Source organism: Lampris incognitus, chromosome 8 (assembly GCF_029633865.1).
Source record: "Lampris incognitus isolate fLamInc1 chromosome 8, fLamInc1.hap2, whole genome shotgun sequence".
NCBI classification, from domain to species: Eukaryota; Metazoa; Chordata; class Actinopteri; order Lampriformes; family Lampridae; genus Lampris; species Lampris incognitus.
The window spans coordinates 60,820,358-60,833,467 of NC_079218.1; the positions used below are offsets into that span (position 1 = coordinate 60,820,358).

General features: G+C 45.9%; 1 protein-coding gene across 6 annotated transcripts in view; it reads right to left on the bottom strand.

The window, feature by feature from the left end:
* Window positions 1-4,467: 4,467 nt before the first annotated feature.
* The window catches only part of LOC130116659 (platelet-derived growth factor receptor beta-like), a 143,236-nt gene continuing 134,593 nt past the window's right edge, over window positions 4,468-13,110 (bottom strand). For 5 of the 6 annotated variants that reach the window (XM_056284639.1, XM_056284638.1, XM_056284641.1 and 2 more), the window contains one exon: window positions 4,468-9,223. In XM_056284639.1, coding sequence (XP_056140614.1) covers window positions 9,139-9,223 — 85 coding nt within the window. In that variant the 3' untranslated portion in view covers window positions 4,468-9,138. Of the gene's footprint in view, window positions 9,227-13,110 lie in introns of all 6 variants that reach the window. The other variant, XM_056284640.1, reaches the window with a different exon arrangement.

Sequence of the window (13,110 nt, forward strand, 5' to 3'; positions counted from 1 at the left end):
GCTCCGCAAGCGACAACGTTCACCAGTCGACTAAGGGGTCGAGCGCTTAGCGACGTCTCCCGCGGTGCGGGAGATACGGGTTCGCGTCCCGGCTGTGGCGACGGTCTCCCAGACTGCCCCGCCGAATTCGCCACATACACAGAGGAAGAGGTTGGTAAAGAAGAAGTGGGATAGTCAGAGAGATGAAGAAAGTAGACAGGAGTACAAGGAGATGCAGCGTAAAGCGAAGAGAGTGGTGGTGAAGGCAAAGGAAAAGGTGTATGGTGAGTTATATGACATGTTGGACACTAAGGAAGGAGAAAAGGACTTGTACCGATTGTCTAGACAGAGGGACCGAGCTGGGAAGGATGTGCAGCAAGTTAGGGCGATCAAGGATAGAGATGGGAATGTGCTGACAAGTGAGGAGAGTGTGCTGAGAAGGAGGAAGGAGTACTTTGAGGGGCTGATGAATGAAGAAAATGAGAGAGAGAGAAGGTTGGATGATGTAGGGATAGTGAATCAGGAAGTTCAGCGGATCAACAAGGAGGAAGTGAGGGCAGCTATGAAGAGGATGAAGAGTAGAAAGGCAGTTGGTCCTGATGACATACCTGTGGAGGCATGGAGGTGTTTAGGAGAGATGGCAGTGGGGTTTTTAACTAGATTGTTTAACACAATCCTGGAAAGTGAGAGGAGGCCTGAGGAGTGGAGAAGAAGCATACTGGTACCGATTTTCAAGAACAAGGGTGATGTGCAGAACTGTAACAACTACAGAGGTATAAAGTTGATCAGCCACAGCATGAAGATATGGGAAAGAGTAATAGAAGCTAGGTTAAGAGGAGGAGAGGTGATGATCAGCAGCAGCAGTATGGTTTCATGCCAGGAAAGAGCACCACAGATGTGATGTTTGCTTTGAGAATGTTGATGGAGAAGTATAGAGGAGGCCAGAAGGAGGCACATTGTGTCTTTGTGGATTTAGAGAAAGCATATGACAGGGTGCCGAGAGAGGAGGTGTGGTATTGTATGAGGAAGTCAGGAGTTGCAGAGAAGTATGTAGGAGTGGTGCAGGATATGTATGAGGGAAGTGTGACAGTGGTGAGGTGGTGGTTGGAATGACAGATGGGTTCAAGGTGGAGGTGGTATTACATCAAGGATCGGCTCTGAGCCCTTTCTTGTTTGCAGTGGTGATGGACAGGTTGACGGACGAGATCAGGCAGGAGTCTCCATGGATGATGATGTTCGCGGATGACATTGTGATCTGTGCTCCCCTGAATTTGCTACTATATATATATATATATATATATATATATATATATATATATATATATATATATATATATATATATATATATGATATACGATGCATTGGTAAACTCTTCTGTCACTTTACGCTTATTTGGATTGAAGTGATATATATGAAATCCCTACAAATGGAAATGACCTTTTGAATTGTGTTAGCAAACACTTCTTCCGTCCAGTCCTGGAGTAGTTCCGTGTTCGATCCCGGTGCTCTGTATATGTACAGCGCAGTTATCTTTATTCCATGCAGGTTTCTATTGTCATGCGTTCCAGCGCGTCATCAACCGCTGTCGTCATGGTTTCCACCACCTTCTGATGGAAGCTTTTCTCCACGTGCCAAGCCACAACCGCTCCATTCTGCTGTTTCCTGCTCATATAAGCCAGTTTGTATTGGGTCAACTCAAAGTCCACATCCTTCACAGGGCCGAGCCACGTGTCTCCTTTGGCTCTTACACCGGCTTCTTGACTTGACTTCAATATTCTGGGACGTTTTGGAAGTTGGTACGTAGGCTTCTGCTCTTCAAGTGGATAAATGGTATTTCGTGACCAGACTGAACCTTAGCGTTAAACCGATGCTCTGCGTAACTGCAACAGTTGTCGTTGAGATTATTGAAGAAATTGTTTTCTGGATCTTTATCATTTTCCATATCCTGTCATTTATGCTCAGTATATTCAAAGGGTTTCGATGCCAGTTTGTCTTATTCTGTAATCTTCGTTGTTTGCTGTTCATCGTTAACTCCAGACGGAGATGAATGACTTCTTTCAGAACTTGTCATGGTTGTATGTAGAGTATTTATTTAGTCACTCCAAGATTTTTCATTACCTTGTTGTGTTGTTCATTGGGACTTACTGGTTATTTGTCCAATTCCTCCAGGTCTCTGATGACCAGCACTTTGGCCTCTTCTGGTGTTCCGTTCAATTTTAAGGACAGGACGCAGTGTTGCTGTTAAGTCCACTGAGGCAAATTTGTAATTTGTGATATTGGGCTACACAAATAAAATTGATTTGATTTGATTACAATTTTACAGTTTGTCAGCATCCGGGTGGCATAGTGGTCTATTCCGTTGCCTACCAACACGGGGATCGCCGGTTCGAATCCCCGTGTTACCTCCGGCTTGGTCGGGCGTCTCTACAGACACACTTGGCCGTGTCTGCAGGTGGGAAGCCGGATGTGGGTATGTGTCCTGGTCGCTGCACTAGCGCCTCCTCTGGTCAGTTGGAGAGCCTGTTCGGGGCCCCTGTTCGGGGGGGAGAAGGCAATGGGGGGAATAGCGTGATCCTCCCACGCGCTACATCCCCCTGGTGAAACTCCTCACTGTCAGGTGAAAAGAAGCAGCTGGCGACTCCACATGTATCAGAGGAGACGTGGTAGTCTGCAGCAGAGGGGGTGGAGCAGCGACTGAGTGGGGTAATTGGCCAAGTACAATTGGGGAGAAAAGGGGGGGGGGATCGAAAGGAAAGAAAAAAAAAGGATTTTACAGTTTGTTGACCATGTGGATTGGATTTTCCTCTGCTTTCTCGGGGAGCGGGCCTTTCTGGCGATGTCCGCATTCCTTTTAGTCGGATGTTCCTTCAAGTAGACACCCGACTGACCCCTTCAGCTTGTTTCCTTGCCTTAGCAGTGCAGTTGTATGCTTTCCGTTTGAAAACCTTATTATTATGGCCGGTTTATCACTCTTGTCTTTCCGAGGGAGAGGGTGACATGCCTCAATGTCAGGGCCACTTCAGTTCCCTTAGACTGAAGGAACGAAGTCACCCGTTGCTCCACAGACTCGGGAGTCCTGCTCGCTGAATCCCCCACCGCTCATTGTCGTCACTCCCCGGGCGTATGACCGGGCTTTAGCCTCCAGCCCGGGGACAATGATGTCGTTCATACGAGTGTACCGCCTCAAACCGGTCACCCGGTTCCCCAGGAGGATGAGCCTCTTTTTCCTGCTCCATGTTTTGTAAACTCATGGCCTTGACTTCTCCCACCAGGTCCCAAATAATGTTCTGCTGTATTCTGACTGCTGCTACCTCCTCCGTCAAAGTCGAACCATCTTTTTATATCACTGACTTCTTTAGTTGCAGGATTCTTTTTTGGTCCCATGGCGTTTTGTTTGTGCCAGCTAGGTGGCTTAGCCAGCTAGTTAGTTTAGCCTCCCACTGGCTAAGACAGTGTCTTTTTTCAATCCCAATTCCAAAAATCAGCGTCGCATTCCAGGCAGCGGTCAAAGCCAAATATCTCTGTGTAGCTAGTCTGAGGTCCATCATTTAAAATAAATAAATAAAATTCAAGGCGCAGTTGCGGGCTGGAGGGTATCCAGTCTGTTGACCTCAGGATTGCATCGCTGCTCTTTGCAGATAATGTGGTTCTGTTGGCCTCATCAGGCTGTGACTTCCAGCACGCGTTGGGGTGGTTTGCAGCTGAGTGTGAAGCGGTCAGGATGAGGATCAGCACCTCCAAATCCGAGGCCATGATTCTCTGCTGGAAAAAGGTAATTTTCTCCCTCTGATTTGGGAGTAAGTTATTGCCTCAAGTGGAGAAGTTCAAGTATCTCAGGGTCTTGTTCACGAGTGAGGGTAAAATGGAGTGGAAGATCAACAGGTGGATCGGGGCGGTGGCGGCAGTCATGCGGTCATTGTACTGGACCATTGTGGTGGAGAGGGAGCTGAGCTGGAAGGCAGAGCTCTCAACTTACCAGTCAATCTTCGTTCCAACCCTCACCTATGGTCAGGAAGTTTGGGTAGTGACAGACAAGGTGAGATTGCATATCCATGTGACAGAAATGAGTTTCCGCTGCCTGCTGGCTGGGCGCACCCTTAAGGATAGGGTAAGGAGCTCAGACATCAGGGAGGAGCTTAGAGTACAGCCACTGCTCCTTTGCATCGAAAGGAGCCAGTTGAGGTGTTTCAGGTATCTAGTTAAGATGCCACCTAGGTGCGTCCCTGTGGAGGTGTTCCGGGCACAACCAATTGGGAGGAGACCCCGGGGCAGACCCAGGACACAATGGGAGGATTATTTATCCTGGCTGGCCTGGGAATGCCTTGGGATCCCCAAGGAAGACCTGGTGAATATGTCCGGGGAAAGGAACATCTGGGCTGTCCTCCTGAGCCTGCTACAACCATGACCCGGTCCCGGGTAAGCAGCAGAAAATGATGATGATGATGATTAGAACAGAACATATTGGAACAACAGCAGCATTATGTGTCCTCATCAGGATCCAACTTTATTTTATTTCATGGACATTCAAATAATCTGTCCAGTGTACCTTTATACATACAATGAGGAAGGTAATATGTTGAAAGAGAGTACATAGTTGTCTGATGATCTTTGACGCTTTACTTAAATATTCATTGTCACAATCAAGCAAGACGTGTTTGAGTTTCTAAATCGTAATTATATTGACATCTTCTAAAGTTTCGGCCACCAGCTGACCACTGCACTTCCCACAACGCATTGCTTTGTTCTTTTCTTTCTTCATGGGTGTCTTGAAGTACATTTGATCTTGTCTTATAGCACATTTGAGTTTCTCTCAGGAACATTTTCTTTAATTAAATACAAGAATATCATTTTTATCATTACTATTATTATTATTGGTGTTAGCTGTGGTTTGCTGCAATTTTGCTGAGAACCAAAGGAAAATATACCAACCCCTTTCTAAACACATTGTTTCCTTCTCTTTCTCCTAGCTTGTCTCCTTGCTCAAGAAATTCAAGCATCTTCAGGAACTGTTGATTCAGTTCTACACTGCAGTGATCCAGTCTGTCCTCTGCACATCCATCACTGTCTGGTTTGGATTGGCCACCAAACAGGACAGGGACAGACTACAACAGACAGTTGGGTCTGCAGAGAAAATCATTGGCACCAGTCTGCCCTCTATACAACTCCAGACTCAGGAAACAGACAGGCAACATCACTGCAGACCCATCACACCCTGGTCACAACCTGTTCCAACTCCTCCCCTCTGGTAGGCGCTACAGAGCACTGTACCCCAAAACAACCAGATATAAAAACAGTTTCTTTCAAATGAACATTTAACACTGTCAAATAAATCCAACCATGTTGTATATTCTGTACTGTACATTGTGTGTATACTGGTACACTCTGCCATCTACCTCAGGCATGTAGTATGTCAGTAAGCTGCTAACATGTATTTCAGCATCTCTGATATATTCTCTGCACCACTGCACCTTATCACCTCTTATTTCTCCTGTATAAGTCAGTCCTGGTGTATATATGTGAAGGTTGTTGTGTAGTAGTGTTGTTATTCTATGTTCAGTACACTGAGAGAGTTGTGTTGTAGTGTTGTTATTCTATGTTCAGTACACTGAGAGAGTTGTGTTGTAGTGTTGTTATTCTATGTTCAGTACACTGAGAGAGTTGTGTAGTAGTGTTGTTATTCTATGTTCAGTACACTGAGAGAGTTGTGTAATAGTGTTGTTATTCTATGTTCAAAAGGAAGGTCCAGTCTCTGTAATCCGAGCTCCATTTTAAAGAGGCAGAGATAAATGAGATGAGGACAAAACCCAACAGCTCAGAGAAAAGCAGCAAGGCTTCAGTCACTCCTATGTAGAAGCTGGTTGGTGTTCCTCTCTTCCATCGTGCCAGTAAGATCTGGTAATAGATGAGGACTCTCTCACCTTGTTAGCTGGCTAAATTAACTGTAAACATCCAGAGTATGAAGCCAGGTAGCAGCTTTGACCAATCGGAAGTGAACTCTGTAAATGGCCCACGAATTTAAAGCACCAGCCCCCCCCCCAAGCCATCATGGACTGCCCTCCGACCAAGCGCCTCAAATGCTGGAACAAGCAAACAGAAGCAGCTTTTAACAACCTCTTCATAAACGAGCAGGACTTTACCCAAGACGACCTTGCTGAGATAGACATAATCGCCTCACAGGCTGTCAGTGAAGACACCAGACCTAGGTCCAAGCCAGCACCTGCAGGTACCACTTCCACTCCAGCATTTGGTGGCTCAGCTTTCGTGGGACCATAAGACCTAAACAAAGTGTTTCCATTGGGCCAAGTGGAAGGCCAGCAGTGGGGCTCAAACAGAGAGGACTACTACAGCCTGCTGGAGGCCCAGCATACACTGCTCACACTAAAGCTAAAGGGGGTAGAGAATGAGATCCTGGTGAAGAATGGAGAGATCAGGGTGCTGAGGGAGTCTCTGAGAGGAGTCCAGCAGCAGCAGGAGGAGTAGAGGCAGCCAGAACTGCAGGCAGAGTGGCAGAGACAGTAGCAGCACAGCGAACAAGAGAAGGAGATCAAAAGGAAGGTCCAGTCTCTGCAATCTGAGCTCCATTTTAAAGAGACAGAGATAAATGAGATGAGGACAAAACCCAACAGCTCAGAGAAAAGCAGCAAACAAACCCAACTGGCTACCAGTCAAGAAGAAGTACCGAGAGAAATGGCTTGCTGCTCAGTCTCTCTTCACCGACTTCTTTTTAACATCCGTCAGTCTGCAGACAGAGTTACTGCCCTACCTCACGCTGCTTACCAACTCTATGAGAAACCAAGCCCAGATAGTTTTTATCCAGGGAATGGGTCATCTCCAAAGGGGAAAGGTCTCTGGCAGGTTACAGCCAGAGACCCTGACAGATAGAGACCCAGGCATGGTGGAGCAGGACACTGAAGAGGAAAAGAAGGAAGCTAAACTAGTTCCCATTTTCTCTGCTGAGGAAGTGGATAAAATGGTGCCTGCTAATGAATCTCTCCTGCCTATTCAGAGGAAGGAAGGCGGTCTACATTTCAGTCAGCCCCAGCCTACAACAAATGAATCCCTCATGAAGGAGGGGGACCTATTATTAGACAGCTAATGCCGGACAGCTATTTTGCCCACTCGTTGAAATGATAATTCCTTATTTCCAAATAGTGATCTGTGATGTTATACAAATATTTTGAGCTATAGTAATGGCTTATATGAGGAATAGATTTAAAGGCTCATTCCAGTATTAACAGCAAATATCCTCATGGACAGTGGCAATGTTGGTGTATACAAGACATGGTAAATTTTACAACAGGTTTGTCTTGCACTTATGGAAAATAGAATGAAAATTCTTTAGTTGGAGACTGACTCATAATACATTCAAGAGCAAGTCTTGAACTATAAAAATCTCCACAAGTCCACAGTTAAACACTTAAGTATTTCAAAATGTTTGTTTTTTGTTTTGTTTTGTTCAACTGATAAATGGTTAGTGGATTATTTTTTTTTCCTAAATGAACTTTTATCCAGGGGGTGGGTCATCTCCAGAGGGGAAAGTTCTTCGGCAGGTTACAGCCAGAGACCCTGACAGATAAAGACCCAGGCATGCTGGAGCAGTGAAGAGGAAGAGAAGGGAGCTAAACTAGTTCCCATTTTCTCTGCTGAGAAAGTACATAAGATGGTGCCTGCTAATGAATCTCTCCTGCCTAGCCAGGAGAAGGAAGGAGGTCTACATTTCAGTCAGCCCCAGCCTACAACAAATGAATCCCTCATGGAGGAGGGGGACCTATTAACAGAGGAATATGAAAGTGATGAATAGCCTTATGTCCCAGACCCACGCCGGACAGCTATTTTGCCCACTCGTTGAAATATAATTCACCCATCCATCCATCCATTATCCAAGCCACTTATCCTACTTTTAGGGTCGCGGGATGCTGGAGCCTATGCCAGCAGTCATTGGGCGGCAGGTGGGGAGACACCCTGGACAGGCCGTGACTTTATACAAATATTTTGAGCTATGGTAATGGCTTGTATGAGGAATAGATTTAAAGACTCATTCCAGTATTAACAGCAAAAATCCTCATGAACAGTGGCAATGTTGGTGTATACAAGACATGGTAAATTTTACAACAGGTTTGTCTTGCACTTATGGAAAATAGAATGAAACTTCTTTAGTTGGAGACTGACTCATAATACATTCAAGAGCAAGTCTTGAACTATAAAAATCTCCACAAGTCCACAGTTAAACACTTAAGTGTTTCAAAATGTTTGGGTTTTTTTGTTCAACTGATAAATGGTTAGTGGATTATTTTTTTTGCTAAATAAACTTGACATTTGTGATGTTCCAAAAGAGAAAACCTTTAGAAACTGGTTGGTTTGTCGTGTGGTAGGTGGGTGTTTGGGAAGAGGAGGCTCCCTGACTGGTCACACTCTGTCCTTCCTTTAGAAGTCTCATCCAATCTCATCTGCAGCTTTGCTTAGGGGTGTGTCAGTTGAGTCGTTTAAGGAGGGCAGAAGTCCTTCAGCATAACTTGTTCTCCACATGTTTTCTCAAAGTACCAAACACTTCAGTACATCATTAGCATGGTGGCTCCCGCATGAGAATTAAAGGATAATTCCATTGTTTTACAACCTAGGGTTTGTTTTGATAGTTTTTTTCCATCATACATATCAGTTATATCAGTTTACTTTCAGCTACAAGTTACTATCAGCTGTACAGCGGTGCCTATGGTACAAGTGAACAGGAGCGTTTAAACAACAGCGCCCCCTAGTGTGTCAGTCAGACTGTGTCCATGACTGTCCATTATCTATGACTTCTCTATGGTGCTGGCCGGCTAGTCTATGGATGTTACTACTACCTACGGTAAGTACAGGCGGCTACTTCCTGCAGGGTGAACCAGGAAGTAGATCAGCCATGTTATCCACCAGTGATCATGGTGTACATCTCAGATTAAAAGGTTTAACTTGCACTTTAGATTTCCCTTCCAAATACGAGGTTTCGATAATTGGGACAAACTGGACACATGTTGAAACATGTCTGATGCTGGTATTCAATCGTCCTATGAAAACAGTGTTGTCCTATGAAACTGGACCCAGGCTTGAAAAAACAAAGGAATTATCCTTTAACCCCCGACCTTGAGAGAGGGGGGGGGGCGTCTTGCTCGCTGCCCCGGTCTTCACAGAAAGCTTTCTTCTTCTTCTTCGAGTGTCCGGCGCTGCTCGGCTCCCTGCTCGGCTGCTGGGGCGTCTTGAGGAGCGGGGCTGCTGAGAGAGAAGACAGAGGCTGGTGTTACTGGCTGGAGGACGGCCTGACAGGCTGTCACTGTGCACTGATGGAAAAATAAAACAACAAGACAGACTCCGGAAAAGCTGCGAGAGACGTGAGGATTTAGGGAAAACTCCTCTTGCTCTTGATTTTATTTCTAGAACCAAATGTCCCGAGCGCAGCTGAAGAACAACATTGAAAAGATCAACAGAAGAATTAGACAACAGAATGTGTCAAACAAAATCAAACAACACAAATCAAATGATAAGCGGTGAGCTGAAGCCCACAGAGGACAAGAGAGGAGTGTATTTAGTACTCAGTGTTGTCATTAGAAGATAGTTATAGATATCCTTCAGTATATAGTATGTCTGTAGCTGTCAGATAACATAGGAGGACCCCGCGGAGGCGGTGTGTTGAACGGGTTATTGCATCATGTGGCTGCTGAGGAGGACGTTGATCAGCTTTCGGCTTATTCACACTCTCTCTTCCTCCTGCACACAGGAAACACATGGAAGGAGACTGGACACACACACACACACACACACACACGATAGAAAAAGTCGACAACCCCTGTTAAAATGGTTTTTGTGATGAAAAAAAGGAAACCAGCAGAAATCACCTCTGAACTTTTTCCCACTTTAATGTGAACCTGCAACCTGTAAGCATAAAGTGAAAAACAATCACAAACCTTTTAGGGAGAAAAAGAAAAACACAACATTTAGTTAGACTGCCTCCTGAGCGCCTCCCTGTGGAGGTGTTCTGGGCACGACCAACTGGAAGGAGAGCCCAGGGCAGACACAGGACACGGGGGGGGGGGGGGGGGGGTCTATATATCCTGGCTGGCCTGGGAACGCCTTCCCAGACAGCATCCGGATGTGGGCCACTTCAGGCAGTGATGCGGCACTGCTGGCCTTCCTCTGGCCCTGACAACATGGATGTGAGCCTGAAGTGGCCCACATGTATAACAGCACATATGGCCAAATATGCCAAACCACATGTGGGCCTTTTCTGGCAAAGATGCGGTGCTCTGGGCCACATGTGGTCTGGATGTGACCCTGAAGTGGCCCGTGTGGTAAATGGTGAATATGGCCCAAATATCACAAAACAAATATGGGCCACCTCTGGCAAATTATGTGGCACATGCAGCATTGCTATGGCTCGGTTCTGGCCCAGATCTGGCAGACAAGAGCGGACCACCCAAGTGCCATCAATTCCATACGGTATGTGGGCCGGATGAAGTGTCAGGTGTGGGACGGGTCCGGGCCACAGCAGTTTTGCTGTGTGGGTTGGGCTCACTCAGGAGGAGCTGGTGGACGTGGCTGAGTAAAGGAGCGTCTGGGCTGCCCTCCTCCACCACCGTGACCCAGTTCCAGATAAGCAGCAGAAAAGGATGATGATGTTTTATTTGGAACATGTAATAAGCAGGATATAACATACAGATAATCCATTGTCAATAACGTGAAGTGATCAACAAATCCACACGTCAAACTCAGTGCACACATCTCCGTATACATCAGATTATTTGTTACACGTTGGAAAAGCAGTAGGAGGAAGTACACACTTATTTTTCCTACCCCTTCTCACCTACTCTTAAGTTCATTCAGCCACTATACATTACAAACTCAACTCCCACTGTACTGTATAGTTCACATTCAATGTTGTGCTGCACAATACAAACTCACCTACTGTGAACAATGGGAGAAAAGAGCAAAACACATGCTAATGTCATGCAGCAACAATAAACACACCTCCACGCCTCGCACTACCCAAACACACACTCGGCGGCATAGAGGGAACAATGGAAAACAATTAGTAAGGAATGTTTGGAGATAAATAACACTTAGACCAGGGGTCGGGAACCTTTTTGACTGGGAGAGCCATAAAAGCCAAATATTTCTAAATATATTTCATTGAGAGCCATATAGTATTTTTAACGTATAATAAATTAAATATGTCTTACTTTTAATGCGACTTCTGGTGCTGCATGGTTTTGCTGATGGCCTTGTAGTCTGGTTCATACGTGGTGAGGTTGAGCTTCATGCAGGCGTGGAGGCTTCCATCAGTTAAACGTGAGCGTAGGTTGGTCTTAATGTTCCTCATATGCGAGAAAGACTGTTCACATGCATATGTAGAGCCAAACATGGTCAATACGGCAATACTCACACGCTGCATTGTGTGGTATGTCACAGGAAGCTCGTTCCAAGTTTTAAGAATCAGCTGGTCTTCAGGTTGAAGATTTTTAATTTCTGTCCACTTGTGTTCCCTCGCCAGCTCTGCTCGCTGTCGCGCAAGACTTTCCAACTCTCCATTAAGTGACTTGAACTTACTCATCCACATGTCTGATGCCTTCAGGTCAGCAACTTCCAGCTCAAAGTCTCCGATAGAGACCCCGGGGATGCATGTCAGGTCGATTTTGTCCACTGCACACTCATGTGGATGAGTGATGAACTTGAAAAGACCAGTGCGCGCACGAAATTCTCCAAAACGTGCTTTGAATGACTGCAGGAGATTGAACGTAAAGCCAGCTAGCTGCTGGAGATCCAGACGTTGAGTGGAGTCACTTGCTAAGCATGCATCTCTAAATTGTTGCAGTCTTTCAAAGTGCAGAAGACGACCTGTTTCAATGTCCCTGAGAAAGACTTCCAGCTTGCTTTCAAATGCAAACACTGCTTGTTGAAGGGATGAGATTGTATTTCCAATACCTTGCATTTTCACATTGAGCTGGTTCAGATGGCCAGTTATGTCCACGAGATAGTGAAACTGCAGGAGCCAGTCAGTGTTGTCTAGCTCAGGATGCTTGACGCCTTTCATTTCAAGAAAAGTCCGGATTTCACTCAGGCAAGCTGCAAAACGGCTGAGCACCTTCCCCCTTGACAACCAACGCACGTTGCTGTGTAAAAGCAGACCGGGATAATGATTCCCAACTTCTTCTAACAGAGCTTTAAACTGGCGATCATTTAAAGCTCGGGCAACAATAAAGTTGACCACTCGAATGACCAGCGACATCACCTCGCCAAGCTCCTGGCCACACGTCTGAGCGCAAAGCGCCTCCTGGTGCAGGATGCAATGAAAACTTAGGATGGCTCTCTTTTCATGTTCACGGAGAAGCGCTACAAATCCTTTGTTCTTCCCCAACATACAGGGTGCACCATCAGTACAGACAGAAATAAGTTTATCCATCGGTAGTTTTTTTTCTTTAGCAAACTCCATGAAAGACGTGAATAAATCCTCTCCTCTTGTTGTCCCTTTCATTGGCAAAACAGCCAAGCTTTCCTCACGCAGTGTGTCACCTGCAGCATACCTGGCAATGATACTGCACTGAGATAGATGGCTAACGTCTGTTGACTCATCTAACGCGAGAGAAAAGTATGTCCCGGCGGTTATGTCCTTCATTTGTGTTTCCTCGACTTGATTTGCCATCATGATGCTACGATCGTGCACAGTTCTTGCTGACAGGGGCATGTCTTTTATTCGTTTGATTATCTTGTCTTTATTTGGGAAGTCATCAAACAGTTCATTGGCCACATCAAGCATGAATGTTTTGGCATACTCGCCATCTGTGAATGACTTTCCATTCCTTACTATTGCCAAAGCCCCCGCAAAGCTAGCGGAATTCCCGTCACCTTGCTTGGTCCACACACGTAGTCGCTGCTGACTCGTCTGCACTCTCCGCTGTAGCTCCTCGCATGCCCTTTTCCTGCTGCTGGCCCCCGCTGGAGATTTCCATGCAAATGAAGCATGGTGCGTATCGAAGTGCTGCTTTATATTTGACCGTTTCATCGATGCAATGTTATCATTGCATATTAGACATACCGCAGATCCTGCTCTCTCCACAAATGCAAATTCCTCTGTCCACGCAGCCTGGAATGCACGGTAATCATCG